General features: G+C 41.4%; 2 protein-coding genes across 2 annotated transcripts; one reads left to right on the top strand and one right to left on the bottom strand.

The window, feature by feature from the left end:
• Positions 1–147: 147 nt before the first annotated feature.
• On the top strand, positions 148–22,287 carry LOC105233171 (dynein regulatory complex subunit 4). The gene is made up of 5 exons (XM_049454890.1): positions 148–487; positions 10,901–10,943; positions 18,507–18,671; positions 18,761–19,064; positions 21,134–22,287. Exons 1-5 carry the CDS (start codon positions 485–487, stop codon positions 22,050–22,052), a joined length of 1,434 nt encoding a protein of 477 aa, XP_049310847.1. The 5' UTR covers positions 148–484; the 3' UTR covers positions 22,053–22,287.
• A 2,297-nt stretch (positions 22,288–24,584) lies between these two features.
• On the bottom strand, positions 24,585–25,765 carry LOC105233172 (uncharacterized). The gene is made up of 3 exons (XM_011215153.4): positions 25,550–25,765; positions 25,312–25,468; positions 24,585–25,246 (listed from the first exon to the last, which is right to left on the bottom strand). The coding sequence occupies exons 1-3, from the start codon at positions 25,677–25,679 to the stop codon at positions 24,727–24,729; spliced, it is 807 nt and encodes a 268-aa protein (XP_011213455.3). The 5' UTR covers positions 25,680–25,765; the 3' UTR covers positions 24,585–24,726.
• Positions 25,766–26,010: the final 245 nt, after the last annotated feature.

The following is a 26,010-nucleotide window of genomic DNA, read 5'->3' as shown; positions in this document are numbered from 1 at the left end:
TAAACATTGTCACCCTGTGTACAAAACTCCGTTAACTGCACCTGATCGATCAAACATTGAATGCATTCCACAAATAAATAACTATCACTGCGCATCGAACAGCTGTTTTTGTTTACTGAAGAACTAGACAACTTCTTGGTTACGAATTTTGTTTACTCCCTTTCAACTTCTACAAACAATTCAATAAATGTCAGCTAGATTCATTTTTGTATTGAAAAACATTTTTGAAGCCTCGAAAAAATTCATAAAAATATGATAATTTATTGATAGATAAAAAGCAGAAATAACTGATTTAAGAAAGATATTTGCGAAAAAATTTGACAACTAAATTAGCAATCTAAATCTTATCTATTTTAAACAATTTGTGAAAAGACATCATCCGTTAAACGAAGAAAGAGCAAAAGCACGAACCACAAAGATAAGATAAAGTAAAGGCGCTAACAGTAGGAAAACAGAAAAAGGAGCCAGAAGAAGCTTTTACAAAATGGTAAGCAGATATCGCAATCGGACTATTGGTAATCTAAGCTTTATTATTGACCCAGATCAACTATTGAATATTTGATTATTCAAATATCGGAGGAGTAGACTATTCAGTAAACTTAGCAGACTTAATATTTATTTAATTTCTCTTGGGTCTATAGCAATAGTCGTGTAGTATAGCGTCTACTAATAAAAATTACGTGATTTTGACAACTGTTGATGGCCATGTTTGTTTACCGATTTGTGTCAAATTTTTTCAGTGCGTTCAGTAAGGTTTGTCCTTTCATCATGTTATGTTTCACTTTGGTACAACTTCTGGAAATTGTTCAATATTATTACGTAAATTCACGTTTTCCGAAAAACTTACAAGTTCAGGTATATCGAAAAATCATCATCTAAATGAGACTTATTTTTGACTTTATGGTTTCGGCGACAAAAGAATGTTGTCCCTATTGGGATGAATCAAATCTTCGTATGGTTTAGAAAACGCAATTGCATACGCAAAAATCTTGTGGTTTGTTGTATTATTGGAGTCTATCTTTTCTGAAATGAGGTAGAGAATGTTCTTACCATCAATAGTGACCGTTATAACACGATGTTGACTGGCTGTTTCCCGTAATTTCGTCGACGAGACGGTGCTAGCCTCATTTTTCACGTTTAACCTTGAGCACATTGCTTGCAAAGTTTGGCCACTGACTTAATGCCTCAAGATTATTTTCTCTGAGAATGTTTGATCAAAGCTTTACGCCAATAAACCAGCAAGGCTCGAAGAACTTTAAGATAACATTCAGCTTGATTATAGGAAAAACTCCAGCAGAAATAGTGCTGTGTGGAGATATACAAAAGGAGCCCTGGTGGCCATTTGGCGGATATTTTCGCCATATTTGAATGTTTTATTTCATTTGAACATCACGTCATTCTTGTTGGTAAACCCTGTACAAGAGTCCTTGTGTTTTACGTGACTTCACATCCAAATAATGCATGCTTTTTATTATTTCGTTCCAATTGGTTAGGTGGATGGGAGACCTTTTCCACCTTGGTCGGTTCAAGGCCGATCTAAAATCTCTGCCTTACTGTGGGTCCGGCACCCGGCCGAAGTGCGACTCTACACTGAACTGAATTTTCAATTCCACCTGCCTTTAGGTTTAAACCACAGCCACCACGAACCTCTCCAAAGAGCCAAACCCAATGAGCAAATCAGAGCGAACACCAAATGCTAACTGCTCCCCGTGGTACCAGATTAAAATTTCCGGTCAAACCTTGTAGCTTTTGCTACTACCAGTTGAGCACCCATCAAACTCAATGACTGGTGACATTTGTCGCTTGAACTTCAAATGTCTTTTCATTAGAAGGAATCTCATTCAAAGTCTATAATATCAGTTCAAGGCGAATAGCACTATTTCTCACAAGACTACGCTGAAATTTCGAGGCAAACCAAATAACAGACATATTGCATATTGGATTTTAGACGCCTCTTACGACAGGCATACCTTACCGCGGGCAAATTCGATCCCCTACCCGCTGGAGGGTAGAGCCTATACAATAGCATTATTCAAAATTTTGCCCAACTGAAGCTATAACTTTCCCCATCTTTATGGCGATTTGTGGATTCCATTGCAAGAACCGCACTGGCCAAGAATGAATCTATCCAATATTCGATACCCTGTTCTCTTCTGAACCGATTCCGTTGAAGATATTCTGCATCGACCAGACTAAATGGTAGTCAGAAGAGGCAAGGCCTGAGCTATAAGGAAAAACTTCCCAGTCCCTCTTTTATAAATAGTTTTTAAACGGATGATGGAAATTTATTGTCTTGGATCTAATCGCAAATTCCGGACGTTTTTGTCAATCGTACGGTTCAATTTGAAGAGTTGTTGCCGTTAGCATTTCCCATTAATGGTTTCACCGGGTTTTAGAAGCTCATCAAACAACATGCTCTTATAATCCCACCTAATACAGTACATTACCTGGGCTGGCTATGGATATTCGTCGTTCCCGTTGATTTGACTGATTGGCCAAGGCTAACAAATAGTCTTTTGTGTTAAGGATGGTTTTAATGGATCTCCTTTTCACAGTCACAATCCTATGCAAATACAGACATGCGAAATCGGCTTTCCTTCTCTCTTGGTGTGCTTACTTCAAATCCCCAAGCTTTAAGCCACATTCGCAAGTTTTATGCAGAGGTCAGACGGTTCACTGCTACCACATAACCGTTTAATAACGGTAATTCCTTCCTTGGACCCTTCATAACCATTTATATACAGTTGTTATAAGCATCTGACTTCTTAGTGTCACCCAAGCTTCCTCCTTTCCAGCCGGGTGTATGCGGCTGTGGATTACCATACGTTGAGTAAATATTTAAATGCGATTATCAGCAACAACAATACATCATTAGCGCAACAACAACCACATCAACAACAGCAACAATTCACGAAAAGATGGTGCACGCGTGCAGCCGGGAGCTCGACGATGAGCAACATGCAACGCGGCAAAGCGGCGATATATCGGCCGTCAGTTTATCATCCGCCGGCGTCCTGCCGCCCTGCACAAGGCGCTCCGCAGCAATTGTAGCGATTTTTCAACAGCAGCCGCCTTCGCTGCTAAATGCACAAGCATTTCTGTGTGTGTGTGTATGTATGAGTTCGTAAATATGAATCCGCGCACAACAACTTAAGCGAAATTGACGCCGCAGCATAGCCGACGCTGCATGCAGCGAATGCGTCACAACAACGGCAACAACAACAAAATTTATAACCAAAAATATGGAAATATTTATGAAATCAAGCCAACAAGTGCAAACACAACCGAACGCCTTGCTGGCGTTGTTGTCATTATGGATTTGTTGTTATTTTATTTATGAAATTTTCACTGCTTTCGCCGTTATTCTCACCAACTATCGGAAACAGCTCGCCCGCTAGTGGCGCACAGCTCTGTGAAAAGGAAAGGATTGTAGGGATAAGGGGCTCGCTGGCGCAAGTCAGTGTGGCGCTCGGACGCGGGTTTTTGAATAATTTGCATTCATAAAATATGCAATAAGCCAACAGCTGTTGTGATATTGTTTTGAAAGCCGCGTCATCATATTATTTAAACACTGGCTGCACGCGAACGCTAAAAGCGCAGAAAAAAACAATTTCTCGTTCACTTATTTGGTTGAAGTTTCGTTTCCTTTTCGGCTTTAAATTGAATTTAAAACTACTTACAAATACGAAATTATTATGGAAGTGCAGAGTGACCCAGATCAGTTCGGAGATGACTTTCGATACTCTGTATTAAAAAAGCAACTTGAAAATAGAATATTATTCTTCGCGCTATTCGTTCTTCCTTTTCGCTATTTGGCGCCAATTGTAGATTCCAAGTGTAGCCAGGTCGTTCTCCACATGGTCTTTCCAACTGAGTGAAGGTGTCCTCTTTATCTGCTTGCCCAGGTGGGTACTTCGTCGAATGCTCTTAGACCTGGAGTGTTTTCATCCATTCGGACGTCATGACCTGTACGCAAAGGACCATAAATCTTCCGCAAAACATTTCTCTCGTAACACCCACTCATCAGATGATGTCATTAGCCATGCCGCTGTACCACGTAACAGAACGGGGATGAGGAGTGATTTGTAGAGTTTGGTCTTTGTTCGTCGAGAAAGGACTTTAATTCTCATTTGCCAACTCAGTCCGAAGTACCACATTTTTCGTTCGATTTCGATGCTGACGTGGTAGTTGGTGTTAATTCCGGTTCCAAGATAGACGAAATTAGCTACCATTTCAAATTTATGACTGTCAATAGCGATGTGTTGTCGCAATCGCGACTTAGCTGTTTGTTGATGACACCAGATAGTTCGTCCTGCCATCGCTAACTACCAGACCCATTTGCTTGGCTTCCGTATTCACTCTGGTGAAAGCAGAACTTGCAGCGCGGTTGTGGAAGTCAATGATATATGTATATGTATGTCATTGGCGTGCGTCAGAAGCTGTACACACTTATAAAAAATGTGCCTTCTCGACTCAGCTCCGCAGCTCGAACTATTTTCTCCAGCAATTGAAGAAGTCGTACGATAGGGAGTTGCCTTGCCTGAAACCTCGTTTCGTTTCGAACGGCTCGAAGAGATCTTTCCCAATCCTGACGGAGCTTTTGGTATTGCTCAACAGCCGTATTAGTTTTGCTAATAAGTCACTAACTCACTATCAATATGTGACCTGGCGTTGTCCCTATGAGACATTTCCTTCAGACGGTCCGATTGTTGGCAGTACTGGTTCAGATTAAGAGTTTGGACATAGCCATACGGGCTCAGTTCTTAGTAGACGAATCCCTGACAATACCACCAAACAGTTGGCAAAACCATGCTGATCATCAAACTTGGCTTGGCTACCGGCTCACTGTGATTTCAGCATGACCATTTTGACCACCAGGACCCACTTTTTAACATTATTACTGATGCGCTTCAGAAATGGATTGTTTTGTTTCGATTCTGCAGCGATACGTAGATAGAAGTACGGCCCAAGTGTTTTTTTGTGTTAAATCATGTGACACTGATACATTGAGCTTCTTTCTTTAACCAGCCTTATTTAATTGCTTTCGGAACAGCATCGTCAAAACGACAATTTCGGCATCTGCCGGTAAAAGCCGGAAGCTCTGCTATTATTGTTGTAACAGGTACCTAATTCCGATTAGGGTGGTAAGGATTAGATAAGTTGTCTTCGAGGTCATGTAATGGTAGGCGCAGAAAACTTGCTGTTTCGACGGGCTCGGATCATAGGGAGAGGGGTATCAGATGTGTTGGGTTAGCACACCATGCAAAGATGTGGTCAGTGTCATGCAGAGATTCGTTGCACGCTGGACATATGTTTGATATGTCAGGGTCGAATCTGTATAAGTAGGAGTTTAACCTGATACCGTATCCAGAACGAACCTGCGCACAGGTCACTCTCGATTCTCGCGTCAATTCGAGCTCGTGGTGGGTGGTGGTTTGACTCCAAGTACGCCATTCATTCAGAAGGAGTCGGTGAAGTTGTTAATGACTCCACTGTGACTGGCGGTCAGTGTATGTCTGTAGTTTGTTGCATGCGAAGTCTAGTTGGCGTATTGTTTTATGTCGTCGGCGAAGTTGAGGAATTACTTCTTGATGGTCCTAGGTGACTGTAGGGATGATTTCTACGAAAGCACTCCAACAGAAACTGCTTAAAGAAGAGTTCATTAGGCTCCTTAATTTGAGGCATACGCTCCTCATTATGCTGGTGTTCGATGGAAGACATCAAGGGGCATCGTTTAATAGTCCAGAGTGTCGTATTCCGACATGTCTGTAACTTCATCATCTGCATTTCACTGCATCCAGGTGACCATATTGGTACAGCGTATTTAAAGACCGGCCAGCCGATTGCCTTGTATGTTGCCAACAAAGTTTCTTTGTCTTTTCCCCTTGCACTGCCAGCTAGCGACTTGAAGATTTTGTTGCGGCTCTGTACTTCAACAATAATCACGGTCGTTTGGGGAGTGAAGAAGCATAGGCTGTCGAACGTCAAGATCGAATCCGATTGATCAGTCGGAAGCTCTCATCCGAAATATTGATTTTTATGCAACTTGACTGCTTCTATCGGTTAATTTGGGAGATATTTTTATTTTATTAAAGAAGGTCTGTAGTCGAAATAAATTTAGTGCAAATCTTGCTATATCCCCTTATAACGATTTTTGCGCCTTGAGAATCAAGTCTTCATCTGACACTTTGACTTTTATAAACTCTTGTCTGCAATAACAAGCTTTCGGCTTTAAGTTAAGCCTAAAGAGGAATCGTTTTCAACTTCTTTCGAAAAAAAAGTTATTAACTCTTTCAAAATTGTTGTCTTGTCCATATGTACGTAAAACTATGAGCATCATTCTGCCTTACTTGGCCTTCTGCAAGACAGAGAAGGTCAACAGGTCGATCCTTAAGACGCTTTAATAAATATTAAACAATTCAGCGTTGTCTTCGCCATAGTCTTCTCGTCTACTTTTCTACTTAACAGCTTAAATCTTCTTACAGACATATTTACCTTTTCGTTTACAGCGTTTTCGTCAATTTCTCTTCACATTGCCAGTCGCTTAATGCTCTGCACAACTCTTTCGTGTTTTTACTCGTAAATGCATATGATTTATAAGATTTAAAGCGCCGGCTTACACGTTCAAATATAAATACAAATGTACAAGCACGCTTGTAAGTGCGAGACGGCGTTCTTCTCAGAAATCCTGTCAGTTCAATGCACTTGATAAACGAAAACGCGAACGCCAAGCTGCTTTAGCGGTTCGCCTGATGCATTTCAATTATTATATTTTTATAATCGATGGCTGGTGAAAGTTTCCATTCCATACTCACTTGCGCTTTTCTACATGTGTATGAATGCGTGTATACGACGTTAAAAGTCTTGTTGTGTCATTATGGGATTGACGCTGCAAGGATTGTCATTCGTTATTTGTAGTGCCACGAAGTATGATACGGACATATGGATATATGTATGTATGTATGTTAATTGTGTTCATACACACGCTTGTTAGCACATATGTACATATTGTTCTGAGAGCAGAAAATATAAAATTTGTCGTGGCTGATTTCGAAAACAAAAACAACAACTTTGGCAATGAGAACAGCCATAATAATTAACTCGATCCCTTGTTGCTTCGCTATTCGCTTTGGTTGGCTCAACAAATTGAAAAATATACCAGCTTGTAGATATGTAATGAATGAGTGTATATTAAAATTAAGTTTCCTTAACTTTGAAGTCTATATTTTATATTCATACCATTATTAATTATCATACTCTTACAACATTTTTTATACAGGCATCAATTGAAGAAGGAGTTATTTCGCAATTATTTCTTTTTTGTTTAAACCATATGTATGTATATCTAAATAAAGGGTGTTGTCATAATGATCGGACTTTAACTGTTAATTTAAAGTTCAAATTCCAAGGAAAACATCATTCTGCTCCATCCAGTCGAATCAATCCTGGTTCTAACTTTGCCAGTTTCTTGCGTAACAGCCTTCAGGCACCGTCATGTAACCCGTCTAAACCCATGTCCTCTTCATTCATTAATGAGGAATTAATATTGAAGAAGAAATCAAAGCCAGGGAAATACTTTAAGGTGTAAAACCTTAGAGTAAAGTCAGAAGGATGTTCGATAATTCTTATATAGAGGCTAGGCCAAGAGGAAAACACGCTCTCCTATTTTCATTGAGGTCGTGGTTGTTGTCCGATTTCGCGTACTAAATTTTGTCGAAATCGGTTTGGTCAGGTTTCGAGATATGGGATTCGGATCTCCTATCTGATCACAGCGCAGTTCTGCTCGAAGTAAATACAGAGGACTTGGCAAATATTTGAAATTATCGCAAATATCTAGAAGAAAATGTGGATGACAACATCGGAAGTCTTGATCAGAAGCACACACAATGCTTTCCATATACGTACGCTAGAAGCTAGACACACAGAGTGTCCACAAGCGGGGCAGACATTTCTGGTCCCATAAGGTAATGATGAAGCTCAGAGAGAAGAGACCTAGAAAGAGTCAGTGGAAATCCTAATCACAAAACACTTCGAATTGGTGCCACAAAGGAGCGGAAGCATGTTCTCTGGAAATTCCGCAACGGCCTTTAGTGGCCTTTCTGGTTGCTCCCAAACTAGGAGATCCTGTAAACAATCTTTGAAATGCGTCTAGATAAAACAATAAGCCGTTATCTCGATGCCCACCAATTTTAAGCAGCAGAGGCCATTGGTACAGGACCAATACAGAGAAAGCCGTGGTGTTTACCATACACCTCCAAAACACGTTTATTCCTAAAAGGTTTAATGATGGATCTAGCGATGCGGCAGTCAGCAGTTTTTTGAATGATGCTTGCCAAATGGAATTTTCAAGATAACATGATATCATTTTTCAAGTGAAACCTTCCATTTACGGTCTGAAGTTTTTTCGTTCATTGGACGCATGTCGCATTACAACATACATTCAGTTGGAAGTAAAGGGTGATTTTTTAAGAGCTTGATAACTTTTTTTAAAAAAAAAACGCATAAAATTTGCAAAATCTCATCGGTTCTTTATTTGAAACGTTAGATTGGTTCATGACATTTACTTCTTGAAGATAATTTCATTTAAATGTTGACCGCGGCTGCGTCTTAGGTGGTCCATTCGGAAAGTCCAATTTTGGGCAACTTTTTCGAGCATTTCGGCCGGAATAGCCCGAATTTCTTCGGAAATGTTGTCTTCCAAAGCTGGAATAGTTGCTGGCTTATTTCTGTAGACTTTAGACTTGACGTAGCCCCACAAAAAATAGTCTAAAGGCGTTAAATCGCATGATCTTGGTGGCCAACTTACGGGTCCATTTCTTGAGATGAATTGTTGTCCGAAGTTTTCCCTCAAAATGGCCATAGAATCGCGAGCTGTGTGGCATGTAGCGCCATCTTGTTGAAACCACATGTCAACCAAGTTCAGTTCTTCCATTTTTGGCAACAAAAAGTTTGTTAGCATCGAACGATAGCGATCGCCATTCACCGTAACGTTGCGTCCAACAGCATCTTTGAAAAAATACGGTCCAATGATTCCACCAGCGTACAAACCACACCAAACAGTGCATTTTTCGGGATGCATGGGCAGTTCTTGAACGGCTTCTGGTTGCTCTTCACCCCAAATGCGGCAATTTTGCTTATTTACGTAGCCATTCAACCAGAAATGAGCCTCATCGCTGAACAAAATTTGTCGATAAAAAAGCGGATTTTCACATTTCGAACCGAACACTGATTTTGGTAATAAAATTCAATGATTTGCAAGCGTTGCTCGTTAGTAAGTCTATTCATGATGAAATGTCAAAGCATACTGAGCATCTTTCTCTTTGACACCATGTCTGAAATCCCACGTGATCTGTCAAATACTAATGCATGAAAATCCTAACCTCAAACAAATCACCCGTTATAATTAACTGACAAATTTTACTTCATCAGTAGAACGATTTGTCCTTTGCTTCAAAATAGGCCGTAGTTTCGGCGATCACCTCTTCATTCGACGAAAATTTTTTCCCAACAAGCATTCTTTTGAGATCTGAGAACAAGAAATAGCCAGTGTGGGCACGATCTGGAGAAACCGGTGGATGCAGAAGCAATTCGAAGCCCAATTCAGAGATTTTTGCCACCGATGTCACTGCCTATGTAATAGTCGCTGTTGATGGTTCTTCCTTTTTGCGGTAGTAAATAAAAATGTTTCCATGCCATTATAATATGGTACATCGCGTGCAGTCCACTTGGATGACTGTCGATAGAATTTCTGGGTGAAATGATGGAACCATGTTCATCCGTTGTCAAATATGAACGCAAAAACTCCGGTTTAATATGCTTGAACATTTCCAAACATTGCTCCGAATCATCAAATCGTTGTTGTTGCTGATGTTGTAGCGGCAGAATTCTGTCGAGTTGACACTCCTTGACTGGATAAAAGGTCTGGGTCCATTCCGGTTACGTAAACCCGACTGTCGTGGGAACGGATCATCAATTCATCCTTGTTTTTAACGGGGTTTTCAAGAAGAGCGCTACAGAAGTTGAAAATGAAACAAAAACGGTTTGAGATATCAATGAAATTCGTTATACATTCAATCCCAATATGTATGGAACTTGATTTCTTTTGCATGGCTATCACTGGCAGGCTTACAGAAGGCTCCAGAGGTTGAACCCAATTTCGACTGTTTTCAAGCATAAATCGGCCGATACTGCTGCAATTTCACGTTCGATTTTCGTATGAAGTTCTTCAATTGTCACTGGCCTATACGACCAAATGCCGCCGCCGGCCTATAAACCGCACCAAACCGCAACTTTTTCGGGATGAATACGTGTGGGTTGCTGCCTGACCAATAACGCATATTTTTATTTTTGACGAAGCCATTCAGCCAGAAATGAATCTCATCGCTGAATATGATTTTTCGATGAAAATTCGGATAATGTCTAAGTTGTTGCTCAGCCCAATTCATGAACATACGATGATTCTGGTGGTCAAGCGGCTTCTGTTTTTGCTTCAGTTTGATCTTGTAAGGATGTAGGCCAAGTTCTTTTTGCAAACTTCGCCACTACAACATCACAGAGATGCCCACCGCTTGAGAAGGACTTGTAAGAGACTGATTTGGGTCTTCCTCAATTGATGCGTCAGGGGCAGGAATATTCTCGACCCTACGTGTAGTTCTTTGTCTCACTTGCATGGGAACATTTTGTGCTACCCCTGTGAATTCAAATTTTTTCCACTAGACGCTGAATTGTTGATCTGGCAGGACGATTATGACGACCATAAATTGAAAAAATGTTGGTTATTTAAGCAAGAGGCAGTTAAGTGGGTTTTACTGTACATATTATATCGATGGTGAATACAATCTAAAAAGAAAATCACATTAAACGATTCGTAATAAATAATTTTTCTTTTGTTTAATTTCAGCCGCCGAAAAAGGCTAAAGGAAAGAAGGGCAAGAAGGCGCCAAGTAAGTAACTTTTTCTCTTATGTTTCACTCATACAGGCTTCAATATTTAAACGTGTTGATTAGTGCTTAAAGAAAGTATTCAAATCATTTTAAGAAAGTCCGCTAGCTTTCACATGCATGTGTCACCCTCTTTAAGTTTTAAATCGCACAAGAAATGCAGGGAAACAGCGCTCAATAGCAAAGGGATAACCTCGACTCAGGCGACAAGCGCTTGCAATGCCATCCCTTTTGAATAATAAATTAAATGTTGAAATGAATATGCAAAAAAATGCTTTATGGCTAAAACAGCGCTGTCTGCCATGCAGCAATGGCATTGCAGCAGCGGCGGCATTGACACTCAAAGCTGAAAATGGACATGAAGGGGACAGGCTCAAATAATATATATTATGTTGCATGCTTTACGGCGCTTAAATGCAAAAATATGCAAGAAATAAAATTACTTCGAACGCGCTGCTTAAAATGCAGAGTGCAGTAATATTGAAATACAAACACACTACGTAGGATATACCAAAACTGTTGTCACTCCGCTTGCCAAAGCGTCGATTTTTCGCACAATTGCCGTGCGCCTAAAAGCGCGCTATCAAAAGCACACAATGCTTGCGTGTAATTTACGAGCATATTTTGAGGCGCCGCGACACGAGCAAAAGCCGCACTTTTTGGTTATTTTAGTGCGCGCCAAATGAAATGCGCTTCCGGCTGGCGAAGAAGTCAATTGTGTGCGTTTTAGACGCGCTTAGAGCGTCGCAGAGCCGCCACGCCACGAAAACAATAGCGGCGACAATGGCTTATTGACACTTTTAGTGGAAAAATGTCAATGGCTGATAAGCCTTAATGCGGATCGGCAGATTTTTGCGATTTTTATGCAATCGCGCGACAACAATTCGTTGCACCAAAAAAAAGTTGCACATTCATCATGCATAAAGAATAAAGAATAAATTCGCTGTTGCGTTATTTTGGCGGGCATTGCTGCCACCATGCAGTGTCATGTGCTTCGCGCAACATTTTGCATTGCCGACAATGTGTGTACATTAAACGTGCAACAAAGTGCTGCACCATACTCGTATTTATGTAGTGGCACATATTGCTACAATTGCTGCACTCGCAATGTCATGCTGGGCAATAAAAGAAATACTCATGCGTTATATAGGTTTGTAGTCAAGCAGAAATAAGCCCTTGCCATGCATGCAGTATGCTTGCCGGTCATTTTGCCTGCCAATTAAGCGCAGTGCGGCACCGAACAGATACCACTGCTACATGCATGCCTGTGTATTAATATTTATTTAAACCTTTGTGTGTGTGTGTACAAGGCTGTTGTGGCAAATGTTGCATGCAACATGGTGGGTATGAAAATTAAAGCGCACACGAAGTTATAACTGTCGCTGATATTACTTAATTGTTGGTCACTGTCGTCGTAAGCCATTGACTGCCGGCCAGTTAAGGGCTGGTACATATACATATATGAACATCAGGGTGTCCATTATTGTCTAAGTTTATTTCTACTTTGCACACACTCCTTGAATTTTCAGTTCTTGTCCTAAAACAGAATCCAACGTAAACAAGCCCTTTATTTTTTCAATTTAAATCGTTCCTAAATGATATTTCTCTCCCCTTCTATGGTTCGTTTTTTGTATTTTGCATTAAACAAGTATATCCATATTCTTGAAAAAATTATATTCTAATACAAAATATTCCGTATTACGAAAATTTCAAAATATTTTTTTAACAAAATATCCCTCTAAAAGTTATATGCAGTTAAAATCATATATGAAACATACTGAAGCTTCATACAAGTGATTATTAATGCTACGTTGCTCATACGACGTGGTGTACCGTATGAACATATGCTCCTTATCAGTTCTTTGCCGCCGTAGCTCGGTCGACAATCCATCGGCCCCCGCCGCTTTGTTGTTCTGCAGACAGGTAATTGCTTTTCGACCTTCTTCTTGGTCGGGCAATGGTTTCCATCGTTATTTATTAGGGAGTCGAGTTCACCATTTCCTGGTTTTATACTTTTGCTGCCATTCGGCAAGCTGAAGAAATGTTCCTTCCATAATTTTAATATACTCTGAGAATCAGTCACTAGATAGTGGTCTGAGTCAACGTTAGGACCTCGCAGCGTACTCTCGTCTAAAACACTGGTGACGTGTCTTCCGTCTATCACAAAATGAACGATCTGGTTGATGGCTTTTCGATCCGGAGACAGCCAGGTAGCTTGATGTATTTTTCTATGCTAGAATCTAGTGCTACAGATAACCATATTTCGGGTCTCGCCGAAGTTGATCAGCCTCAACCCATTTGGCATTGCTTCCTCATGGAGGCTGAATTTACAGACCGTTGTGCCAAGGATACCTTCCTTGCCCACCCTAGCGTTAAAGTCGCCAAGCATGATTTTGACATCGTAGCGGAGGCAGTTCTAATAAGTGCGTTCCCAGCACTCATAGAAGACATCTTTAGTCACACCGTTCTTTTTCTCCGTCAGGGCATGAGCGCAAAACAGCGATAGGTTGGAGAACTTCGCTTCGATGCGAATTGTGGCTGGATGTTCATTCACCGAGTTGAACGTCAGGACTCGAGGAGAGAGTCTCTCTATCACCACAAATCCCACACCGAACTTGCGCTCCTTTATATGACCACAGTAGTCATAAATATCACAAGATCCTACTTGCCTCAGTCTTTGTCCCATCCATCGCACTGCTTGGACGGCGGTGTTGCCAGTCTTTACTCTTACGAGAACATCAATCAGGTGGACAACGGTACATTCTCAATTAAGGCACCAGACATTCCAGGTGTACGCCCTTAAATCGTAATTCTTAATACATTTGTGGGGGTCGTCATCAAAGAAGGGGTCTCTCTTCCAAGGATGTTTTAATCCTTTCATTGAAGCGGTTTTTTACGTGGCGGATTCTAAACTTAGAGTACAACATTGAGGAGGGATTATTCGACTTCTCACTTTCGCTCGCCTTCAAATGAGTGTTTTTCGACTACCAAGAGGATACTTTGTCTAAGACCGCAAGTCGTGAGCTGCTTGAGTCATATGTAAAAGAATCGTTTCTGGCCACTCCCAAGTCAATGGCGCTCAGTGAACTTTACTCACTTGCGTGAACTTCTACAAATACCTCCATCCACCTTGTAAATATATAAGTACATAAGTAATTTGCATAACGAGCCGTGTCGATTTAACCATGTCTGTCTCTCTGTATAAGAGATATCAATATGAAATTTTGCACACATCACTTTCGTTCCAAGAAGCTGCTCATTTGTCGAAACCGTTGATATCGGGCTACTGTAGTATATAGCTCAACGATCGGGATCAAGTGCTTCTATGCAATTTTTTTCAATTTGACGAGATATCTTCAAGAATTTTTTAGGGGAAAAAACTGTAACTTCAAGGGTTGCTTGCAAAAAAAACCTACTTGGGAATAACGTATACCCTAACTAGCACATGCGTGTGTTACATATATACATACGGCAATCATATTCTTTAGACAATAAACTAAGGTCATGAAAAAATGCCGTCAGTAAAAGAGAAAAAAGTCTATACTTTTCTAAGTTTCTAAATTCACTTGCGCACATGTAGATGTGCATATGTACTCGAATACGTACATAGGCTTTAACGGGATCTTCTTTGTTTGTTTGTATTAGCGTGCTGCACTTAGAGTCGCGAATCAAGTGCGGTTGCAGTGCAGCTGTTGTCTCCTTACTTAATTTTCACAAGCGAGCGGATAATTGCTTTTACCACAAGCGACTCGGCGCAGTCGGATACTTGGTCACTCATACGCCACGTCAGCCTAAAGATCTTGCAAAAATTTGCTTTACTGGCAGTTTATCGATAGATGAGTGTGAAGAGTGGAAGCTTCTCTTTTTGCTAGAGGTTTGGACGATGACAACAACCGATGAGTCAACGTTGCGAGTTTTCGAGGTTCAGCGGACGATTTATGGTCCTTTGCGCGTTGCCCACGGCGAATATCGCATTCGATAGAACGATGAACTCTATGAGATATACGACGGCATTGACATAGTTCAGCTAATTAAGAGACAACAGCTACGCTGGCTAGGTCATGTCTCCGAAACGATTGCAACACTCCAGTTCTGAAAGTATTTCATATTAATTGTAAAGCTTTTCTCTTCTTTCATTCACGAGGTCACGAACGAATATATTTTTTGCCAAATGAACTTCATAATAATTCACGCGACGAAATTGACATAATCTCCGAAACTAAATGTCTAAACGTTGTTAGACAGGATAAATAATAGCGTGGACTCTTCAATATCCAAAATCATAATCTAACAATAAGTCTTGTAATCTAGCCTTAAAATACACTCATCTTACATTCATTTACTGTCACTATACTCCCAGACAATAAACATTTATACACTTTTGCTATTGCTAACTGGGCAACTAAATGTTTCGTCAACTTCCTCAATTTCGTAAATACTCGTCCGTGCCACATGACCTCCGCTGCGCCACAAGCAGCATAATTGCCCAAATGCACATTTCGCGACGGGACGCACTCAACTCCACTTTGCGGTGCCGTCTCCGCCAGTAAGGTATATATGTACGTATGTAAGTGCTTGCTGGTCAGCTACAGCTGACGTTCCGCATCGCAAAAGCTATACTTACCACCCAGCCATACGATACATTAGCAACTTAGTTACTAAATACCGTCTCTCCAGGGTGACCCTGCGCAATAATGGCACGCCAACTCATATGTGAAAAGAGCAGCAACAACACAAAAAAGGAAAACTTAGCAAACTGGAGAAAAGCAAAAATTAAAGTAGAAAATAATTGCGCAAATAGAGAACCACATGAAATCATTGCCACCGCTGGCAATAGCCACAACAAGTGGAGTGCGTTCAGCAATTGTTTAGCTACGTTCGGCACAGACTCCAAGCAGACCAAGGCCAATTGCATAGCTACGTCGAGAAATTAATTATACCATGAGTGACAATTATAAAGCTACACTCCGGTTTTTCACTTAAGGCAGTCTTTTCTTTTATAGAAATTGTATCGTTTAGACTATTTTGGGGTAACTGTACAGAAGAAATACGAATTTTTAACTGTTAAGTTAGGTTAGTGTTCGGTTTCGGGTCTATTCTCGAGATTTTTATTACGGGATGCCTACATGTATAATTGAAACATAGGTCTTTTGGACCAAAACATCCTCATGTTTCGAAGAACCAGATTGAGAGCTTGAAATGCCGGTTCACAGTTCCCTTATACCGAGTTGCCAATGAGTGCTCTCAGAGAGCAGGATTGCAAGTCGAGTAGAGAATCTTTCGGCCGTCTGTTGTGATTGCAGCTTCTCGACGTCGAACCTTCCTTATGTTTGTTAACGTGCGTTTTTTGCTGCACAGAAGCGTGTTCCTATCTTCGCTGCAACAAGATAGTGGTCCGAGTCAATGCTATGACCTCGGAACGTACGCACTTCTAAAACACCGAAGACATTTCTTTCGTCTATCACAACATGAACGATCTGGTTGGTGGCTTTTCGATCCAGAGAGAGCCAGGAGCTTGATGTATTTTTCTATGCTTCAGATAACCATATTTCGGGCCTCGGTGAAATTGATCAGCCTCAACCCATTTGAGAATGTTTCCTCATGGAGCCTGAATTTACCGACAGTTTTGCAAAGATACCTTCTTTGACCACTCTTACATTAAATTCAACAACCACGTTTTTGACATTGTTGCGGGGATAGCTATCATAGGTGCGCTCCAAGCACTCATAGAAGACATCTTTGGTCACATTGTCCTCCTCCTCCGTCGGGCGTGGGCGCAAAACATCAATATTGTCAAAAACTTCACTTTAATGCGGATTTATGCAATGATAGGACCTCGGAATGAATGTCAGAACTCGACGACATAGTCTTTCTCCCACCACGAATCTCACACAGAATTTGCGCTCCTTTATATGGCCCTTGTAGTAAATGTCACAAGGAACTACTCGTCTCAGTTCTTGTCCCGTCCATCGCATTTCTCGGACAGTGATGATGTTAGCCTTTACTCCAATAAGGACATCAACCAGTTGGGCAGCGGCTTCTTCTCAATTATAGGACGGGACATTCTAGGTGCATGTCTTTGAATCGTAATCGTTAATACGTTTGCTGTGGTCCTTATCAAAAGAAGGTCTTTGATCCGAAGCTGTTTTTTTTCTTGTTATTGGTAATGTTTTTTCATGGCAGGTCCCAAACCTGGCGCTCAATTCTATGTAGAGGAATTTTCACATTCTCACTTTAGCTCACCTGCAAACAGATGATTTTTGGCTACCCAGAGAATACTTGGTCTAAGACCAGAAGTCGTGAGCTGCTTGAGCCATATGTGAAAGAATCATTTCTGGCCACTCCCAAGTGAATGATGCTCAGAGGACTTTCCTCACTTGCGTGAACCTTTACACATAGCTCCATCCTGCAATTTAATACATCCTCAAAATATTAGTCTTATTTCGGAAACAAATCACTTAATTCCTGATTACTTTATAACCTTCTAACGAATCTTGTCAGTATAGCTTTTCCCACGCAGTGAAGGCACTTAGCACAGGCAATGGTCTGCTAATACTCCACAACCTTACTGAGAACAAAGAGATCAGTGGATCTTTTGCGATCGATCTTAGACCAAAAGGTTTTTGCGCTAGCGCATGTACTGATGGTGGAACGCTAAGCTTCCGCGAAGCCAAGCTATCTAGTAATAGAATACAAGAGGATAGGATAGGTTCTAGGATATCTTTTCTTGCAAGCTCATCAGCTTTACAATTTCCTGCGATTCCGCCGTGGCCTGGTACCTATACTAGTCTTATCATAAAAACACTCGATGCTATTGAAGTCAAAGTTAGCCACTCATTGACCAGCCCTGATCTCACTGTTAATGAGTTTAAGTCGCCGTTCTGCTATCTGATGATGGTTACTTCTCTGAAGGGGGCTTTACTCCAGGGCAGTAAATCTACTGCTACCTTTATAGCTGCAAGATCGGCTTGGAAAACACTGCAATAGTCAGGAAGTCTGAAGTTGGAGTTGATAGAGAGCTGTTGACAGTAAATCCCTCCACCAATCTTCCCTGCTAGTGTTGTTCATTGACATTTTATGAGCCGTATAGACAACTGTTTATCCTGAGACAAATCTATAATACTTTCGACATCCTCTTTGCTAATTATCAAGGCCAAGATAATATAAAAACACTAAGTAGAATGTTGCAACAACGACCATTTCAATTAAAACTCAATTATTGGTAATTATTAAGTGACAGCACTTACTTTGAATGCCAGTAATAAAGCCATGATTTATAACGATTTCACTTATTAGCTCTCATATGCTACCACCAACAGCGCTTACTCTCATTTATGGTGCTACACAAATACTTACACACACACGCATTTCTAAATAAGCTCACAGTTCTCGTCCTGCTGAGGAATAAGTAGCAGCACGAAATGGCATGATACTCACAAACTTACCACATTCAAAGCATTCAACTTCAACACACACTTAACCTAATTCGACAAGCTTAAATGAATTTGAAATCATCGTGATTCGATTTCGATTAGCTGCAATTGAATTCACTTTCTATGCTTTCAGTGTTAATTGATGGCGTGGACACGTCCACCATGACGCGCGACCAGCTGGAGCAGTTCGCGTTGAAACTGAAGGAGGAGATGGAGCGTGAACGTGAAGAGCGCAACTTCTTTCAATTGGAGCGCGACAAAATACGCACATTCTGGGAGATCACCAGGGGACAGTTGGGTATGTCAACGCTCATAGCATTTAACAGGGATGCTTTATAAGCTTTCCAACTGGTTTTAATTTCCATTATTTGCTGTAATTTAATATAGAGGAAACACGCTATGAGGTTCGTCACAAGGATCACGAAGTGGAGATGGCACAAGAGCTGGCCGATGTCGACACCAAACACATTATGCAACAGATGAAGCATCTACAGTATGAGAACCAAAATAAAATTGGCGAGATACGTGCCGAGGCCATGACACAGCTGAAGCTGGCGCAAGAGGATCATGTGGCGCAGGAGCAGGAGTTGCTGAAGGATAAGCGTGATTTGCGACGTTTGTTGCGGGAGCACGACGAAACGCATGAACTGCAAATTCAGCAGCTGAAGATGAAGCACAATGATGAGATGGCGTGAGTAGTTATTTTAACAATTTTTAAGCTTTAAACTCTAGCGCGTCTGGTTGAACATAAATGTGTATTTGACTCGGACTGGTTCATGCCCAAATCAGTACCAATATTTTCCTACATTGGTACAATCTTTTTATGTTCGTGTGAAGTTTGGTCTCCATCTATGTAATTAGGTCGCGATTTTACCATGAGACATTTTTTTTATTTGTAATAGAATCACGGAGAATCTGCTTTGTGGAGTATACTTTAGCACGAACAAAAGTATTTGAGTGACCCAAAGAATACAGTGAAAGTCGTGAAGTCAACGAAAACTCTCCTCATGCAAGTGGTCCATCCACCTCTGTTAATGACAATAAGATCGAAAAGTTTCAGTGCTCAGAGAAATAACAGGGGATCTCAAAATGAATTGACTGTCAGTGCCGGTGCGCAGAAGAACAGAGGTCCACATCCTTGTTTTGCTAACTAGCAATGGAGTCCGTTGTCTAGAATATTTGGACGACATTGTTATCATAGCTAAAGGAAAATTCGAGTACACTCTCTGCGGTATCGTACAAAGGGGACTAGGCCTAGCCAAGGGATGGTGCAGAGGGGTTCGACTAAACATCAATCCCACGAAGACGACCATCGTCCCATTTAAAAGACGCAGATCCCTGCCTGGCCTCTTTACCTTTAGAGCAGAGAGATAGAGGTTTCTAATATGGTCAAATACCATGGTCTCTAAGCTAATAAAGCAGTTGTGGTGTACAATCGGCTAGCTGGTACACCATGATCGTGCGACCGATTATCACATATAGAGAGGTGACTTTGGCCTCGCATCGCAGATTTCGGAAGGACTTCAACTATCGAAGCTGCAATCACTCGCCAGCATCTGCGTGTTGGCGCTTGAAATGCTGGATCTCACACCGCTTCCCCCAGTAATCGGTCAGGCAACCAAACACACTCTTCTCCAAATGGCAGCATAAGGATTTGGCAGAGGTAGGGTAATCTCTTCCCAGCGCATGATGGGCATGATGGCTCTTCTCCCAAGGGACAGAATAACCAAAAGTGTAAACTTCATTAATAAATTCAAGGTTACCCTCAGCAGTAGGACTGAATGGAACGAGCCGCGCTCGAGCTACTGCTGAGGGATCGCACAATCAAATGGTACACCGACGGCTCAAAAACGTCGGAGGGAATTGGCACAGGAGTCGCAGGACCACGCACTAAACTCTCCATACCTATGGGAAGTTTTCCGAGCATATTCCAAGCAGATGTCTCTGCTATAAGTCGGTGCATAGAGACAAACCTCCAATCCAAACTATTGCAATGAACGTAGGCAGCACTAATAGCGATCTCTGCCTACGAGATCAAATCACTATTGGTGCAGGATTGTATAGAATGGCTGAACAATCTATCAGATCGTAACCAAGTGCACCTTATGTGGGTGCCCGGTCACAAGAGTATAACCGGAAATGAACTGTTTGATGAGCTCATCCGCTCCGCAGGATCCACCAACATGGTAGGATCCGAACTTTTTGCGGTCGGTCTCCATTCCATAAAGATGCTGCTTCGCAAGGATGAACGAGATGACAAGGAGGAGTATTTACAACAACTTCAAGGCATACGTTACAACCTTAAAAGGTTTAAACATATATTCAGCTTTCCAAGGAGCAAACTCAGGCTACTTGTCGCCTTATAGACTAGCCATTGTAAGCCCAATAAGCACTTATATAACATAGACCTAGCTTTTTGTGCGAATTTCCGGCTCTGTCACATGGAGCCTAAAACTCCAGAACACCTGTTAATTGACAGCACAACAGTGTGTACGCGCAGGATAAAGGCCCTTGGATCAATGATTCCAAATAGGGATCACATCAGATCTCAAAAGCATCTAGAAATACATGGGACTTTTTCAATGTACTGGGGCTAAGTGAGTCGTCGAGACTTTGAATGTAGGAAAGTATTCTTGTTTTTGACAGTCCGGGTCAAATTTGATCATATTATATGGATCTAAACTGACTAAACCTGCTTAAAATATCCTTATGCTTATAATATAAACTGACAAAGTTGATTTCATTGCTTTCCGCTTCCAGCGAGGCGCGCATACAATTCCAACGCGAAGCCAAAGATATGGAACTGCTGCATGAAGAGAAAATGAAGGCGCTGAAAAATGAAGTCGAACTGGTGTACCGCATGCAAATGTTCGAGGTGGAGGAACGTAAGAACACACAAATACAACGTTTGATCGAAAGTCACGACACCGCCTTCAATGACATGAAGAACTACTACAACGACATCACACTGAACAATTTGGGTCTAATCAGCAGTTTGAAGGAACAACTCGAAGCGCTGCGTAAGCAGTCCGAACGCAGTGACCGCACAGCCGCCGAAATGATGGCTGAAAATCGCAAACTCAAAGAACCGCTCGAAGCAGCACAAGCCGAACTCGCCGATTTGCGGCGCAAAATGGAGCATTTCGAGCGCGATCGCAATCAGCTGGCGCGGCTCAAAGCACGCAACACTTATATAGAGAAGCAATTGAAGGCGCTAACATGGGAAACCGAGACGCTGCTATTGCGCAACGACACGCTCAAAAAGGAGCGCGAAGAGCTCAAATTGAAATTCGACGATGTGGTTATGGAGCTGCAACAGAAGACGGGCTTAAAGAATGTGCTGCTCGAACGCAAGATATCCATGATGGAGCGTGAGGGTGAGAAGCGCGATTTATTGCTCAAACAGACACAGATGATCTGCGGCGCTTCCGGCGATGTTACACAAAATATGCAGAAGCAAATCGCATCGTCGCTGGATGAGAAGAATAAATTGATTGACGAGCTGCGCTACGAACTGGTGCGCGTCATCAAAGCGCACGATGATCTGCTCGCCACGTACGAATCGAAGTTGACGCAGTTCGGCATACCGCAGGATGAATTGGGCTTCGAACCGCTGCGCCTGTCCGAGAAGCATCGTTATTTATGCGGCCCAGCTGGCCTGGTGACCAAAAATCAATGAAGAATTCCTGCCAATATGTCAATGATGCAGACACGCTTATCGGTTTGGCATGTTTCGTATTTTCGTTCTCTTTTTTTTTTTGTTTTGTTCGTGCACTTTTGTATACGCTTTAAGCTGGCATTAACGCGAGAGGCTAATGGACTGAATGGAGGGTAGTATTTTTTTGACTTCTGAAACATACAACAACAACAAGGATATTTTTTAAAATATACATACCTAGATACGAGCCTGTGTGCGTAGCTGTGTGATATTATTTTATGTGTTCGTGATTTTTTTCACATTTTGTTTGCTGCCTCTGTTCAATGCTTGAATGGAACTTTCGCTTTATGTGTGATGATTTACTGGCACACTGATGCGGCTGCAGGCAAGCTCGTTGCTGTTGTACGGCAACAACACTGATAGCGTGTCGGGTCGGTGGTGGGTGGCGGGTGGTGCGGTGGCATGTCGGCGTCAGTTGCATGCCAGCAAGTACATTATTCAAAAATTCCGCTATGCTCGGGATGTGGTAATGGTGTTGACGTTAACGGTGTTTTGGCTGCAGCAGATCTTGGCCATTGGCCAACACAAAACGGTGCAGTGGAGTGTACTGAGCAAATAAGCGCTCTTGCGGCAGCAGTAACGGCAGTTGAACTTGAAAATGACACAGCAGTGGCATGATAAATTGTAAGGTGAGTGAAAAGATAAGAAGATGTGTTTGGTAGGACGAAGAGGATGCAAAAAATAATTCTTCAGGTGGACTCTTTTAGCCTAAGAAACTGAGGGCACAAAATTAGCGTAAACTTTAAGTCTTTCATGTGCTTCGGCAAAGGTTCTTGTGAGGTTTTTCCACGCGGTTGCACACAGTCAGTAAGAGAAAGATGTTTACGTAACGAAACAACGATTCTAAGATCAAATTTCTTGAGACTACACTTTACGAGTACTCTCTTTAGTGTCAGGGTTCTACGAAAAACCATCTCTCAGACTCGAATTGAACTCAAACATTTAATCCTCAACAACTTATTAGAATGATTTACTGCTGGACTGCTGGATTATAGTTGCCAGTATACTTCAGCAGGCTAGTGAGTCAATAAGATTAGGTTAGATGGCCGATTCCTCAGCTTGGCGGAGGGACCGTATTTAGACTGTTGTGTTCAGTTCTTTGTGAAGCCAGTCGAAAAAGTCCTGTAGTTAGGTATTAGCTATCGACAAAGCGCCCTGAACCTATCATAAATCGGCTTCTATTTTCGCTCCTTCACCTGGAAGTCTGAAATCCGAGGTGTTTCCGCTTTGTTCTGGCAAAAGAGAAGATTTAGGGAGGAAGCGTTGAGTGGATTTCATCTTTTTCCAAACAGCTGATACAGCTGACATCCGGTAAGATATTCCATCTTATTGCATGAATCGCGATTGGACAATGTCCAATTAGGACGGGCGCAATCATTGAAACGTGGCCCTTGGTGAGATTGAAAAGTTGCCTAAAACTTTTGCAATTTAGCCTAGATCAGAAGGAGCTTGGGACTGCACAGTTACTGGTAGTGGACCAACAGTTCAACAAACGGAGCTCCTACCCGTTCCCATTCCGCAGTTATTTAGACTGAAGTACATGCAATAGCGAGCTCAGCAGTCTTATCGTTTCCCGCAATACCGCTGTGGTCTGACACCCAAACCAGTCTAATCGTAAAATAGCTCGATGCTAAGGATCGTTCATCCTTTCACTAGTCTTGAGCGCACAGTCCGCAAACTAAAGGCTAATATCGTTGCCCTACTATAGGAATGGATTGTAACCACTCTGAAGAAGGCTACACTACGAAGTAGGAAATGTACTGCTACATTTATAACAGTCATCTCTGCTTGGAAAACGCTGCAATGGTCAGGTAGCCTAAAACTGGAGCTGATGATAACTTCCCGACAGTGCACTTATTCACTAGTTTGTCCTGCAAGCTTTGATCTATTCATAAAAAAGCTCACCGCCCTTCTGCTCCTGCGGGACTTTCCCTCATATGTCTCCCTCGATTGTATCTAAGCAGAGAAGTGACAGCCAGGGCTAGAATCGAAGACCTGGTAGTCCAAGTATTTTGAAATGAAGTTAAAGTGTGCTAGGATTTCCCTGTGCACAGGCTCGCAGCCATCTAAGCACCCAGATTCTCGGAGTCTGAGGGCAGCTTTCGCGGCCATTCACCTTGCGGCTATACCTACCGGTACCATATGTAGAAAGACATTCAAGAACTCCGCAGAACATTATAAGCTTAACTAGGGTTTTCTACAGCCAAAGAACTGGTGAGAGTCCCACCTTTACCTGCAGCAATACAGGGAAACCGCTGTCTTTGCTCTTTCCATAAATAGGTTAGAAGCATGAAATCTCAAATGGCGTGGATCCATTGAAATGCGAGTTAATTTTGGGCAAAGGGAAACACATTTGCATTCCACTTACTACTTGCAATAGTAGGAAAAGTGCCGTTAGAAAAAAAAATTGTTTTTATAGAGTTGTTAGAGTTACCAAAGGGCTTTAAAATAACATCACCAGTTTTTGGAATGGAAACACTTTTTTTTCATTATTTCACAGAAATAAAATAACTTTATAGCAAAGAAAACAAAGTGTACATATTTATATGGCTATCCTATATACTAATAATTCATATCCTCTTAAAAAATAATTATTATTCCACCGATATACAAAAAAATAGGAATTATTGAAATTTTAAGAATTATGCACATGGTTTAAAATTTCCATTTTTAAACTTTCCTGCATTTCCTCTGGTTTCTTTTGCAAAAGTTCGTCTAAAAATGTTAAAAATGCCTTATTTTTAGACTCCTCTTTAGCCGATACTACTCTCTCAATAATACCACAAAGCCGAATGAAACTTTCGTGTGCACCACTGCTTTCCTGCACTTCTTCTGATTTTTTCTGTAGAAGTTCGTCCAACATGGCTAAAATTGCCTTATTTTTGGGCTCCTCTTTATTAGAGAACACCGTCTCACCATTGCTACAAGGATTACTCGAATGTTCGGTTGCCTCCACGCTCAGCCGTTTACGTTTTGACGCCTTTTTGGGATTGAGTGCTTCGTTGCTGGTTTGGCTTTCATTTAGTTCACTTTCGTCCTGCAGCGATTCTACCCACTGGTAATCAGTGGTTTCATACGAGTCACTCTGTGGTGAACCAGCTGAATTACTATAGTCTGGCTGGTCGTCGATGGACCATTGTGGTTTGAATTTCGTTCTACAAATGATAATTGATGTTATTAATTAAGTTTAATTAAGTTAATATGTGAATTTTTAACTTACTTTCTAGGATTAACGTGTTTTGTTAAAAAGCGCATTAACTCGAAATAGCACCACTCGTTCTTCTCCTCGGCAGCATCGTCTGTCTTCGATTGCTGTAAAACCACCTCCCGCACAAATCGGTCGCGTAGCGACTTCCAGCGTTGCTTACATTGTTCAACTATTGAAAGAATGAAAGGTATAATTTATAAATATATAAATAACTTTTTTGCTGGCAATTATAAAAATAATAAATGCTAACCTGAAGCTCCCGTTGCAATTGATGCTGCTTTCCACGATTTCTCCTTCAACACTTTGTCCCGAAAGAGAAGCGAACTTTTATCAAAAAGACAAGGATGCAATTTAACAGCTTCGATTAACTTTTCCTCCATTATTAAAAGCTTTTGTATATAAAATCTACTGCTAGTTTACTTCATTTATGTTTCTTGTTTTGTGCGGTACGAATCAAAATAAATAATGCAAATAACAACAGCTGATTGTAAACGAATAAAAAGATAGGGGTTGCCAAACATTTAGTCTCGTCTCGCTTTGCTTTGCTTCGTCTCAAAAACTTTTTGTGCGAACACACTCAATCAAAGGCATACCCAGTAGACAACTATCAGTTAAACATCCGGTGAAGAATTTGTTCTAAAGTTCCTAGTCGTTTCACAAGGCCAAATGCACAAATCTAACCGAAACTGTTGTGTACGTGTGGATATATGC

The sequence above is a fragment of the Bactrocera dorsalis genome, chromosome 4 (genome assembly GCF_023373825.1).
Source record: "Bactrocera dorsalis isolate Fly_Bdor chromosome 4, ASM2337382v1, whole genome shotgun sequence".
NCBI classification, from domain to species: Eukaryota; Metazoa; Arthropoda; class Insecta; order Diptera; family Tephritidae; genus Bactrocera; species Bactrocera dorsalis.
This window is presented reverse-complemented; position numbering and strand designations above follow the sequence as displayed.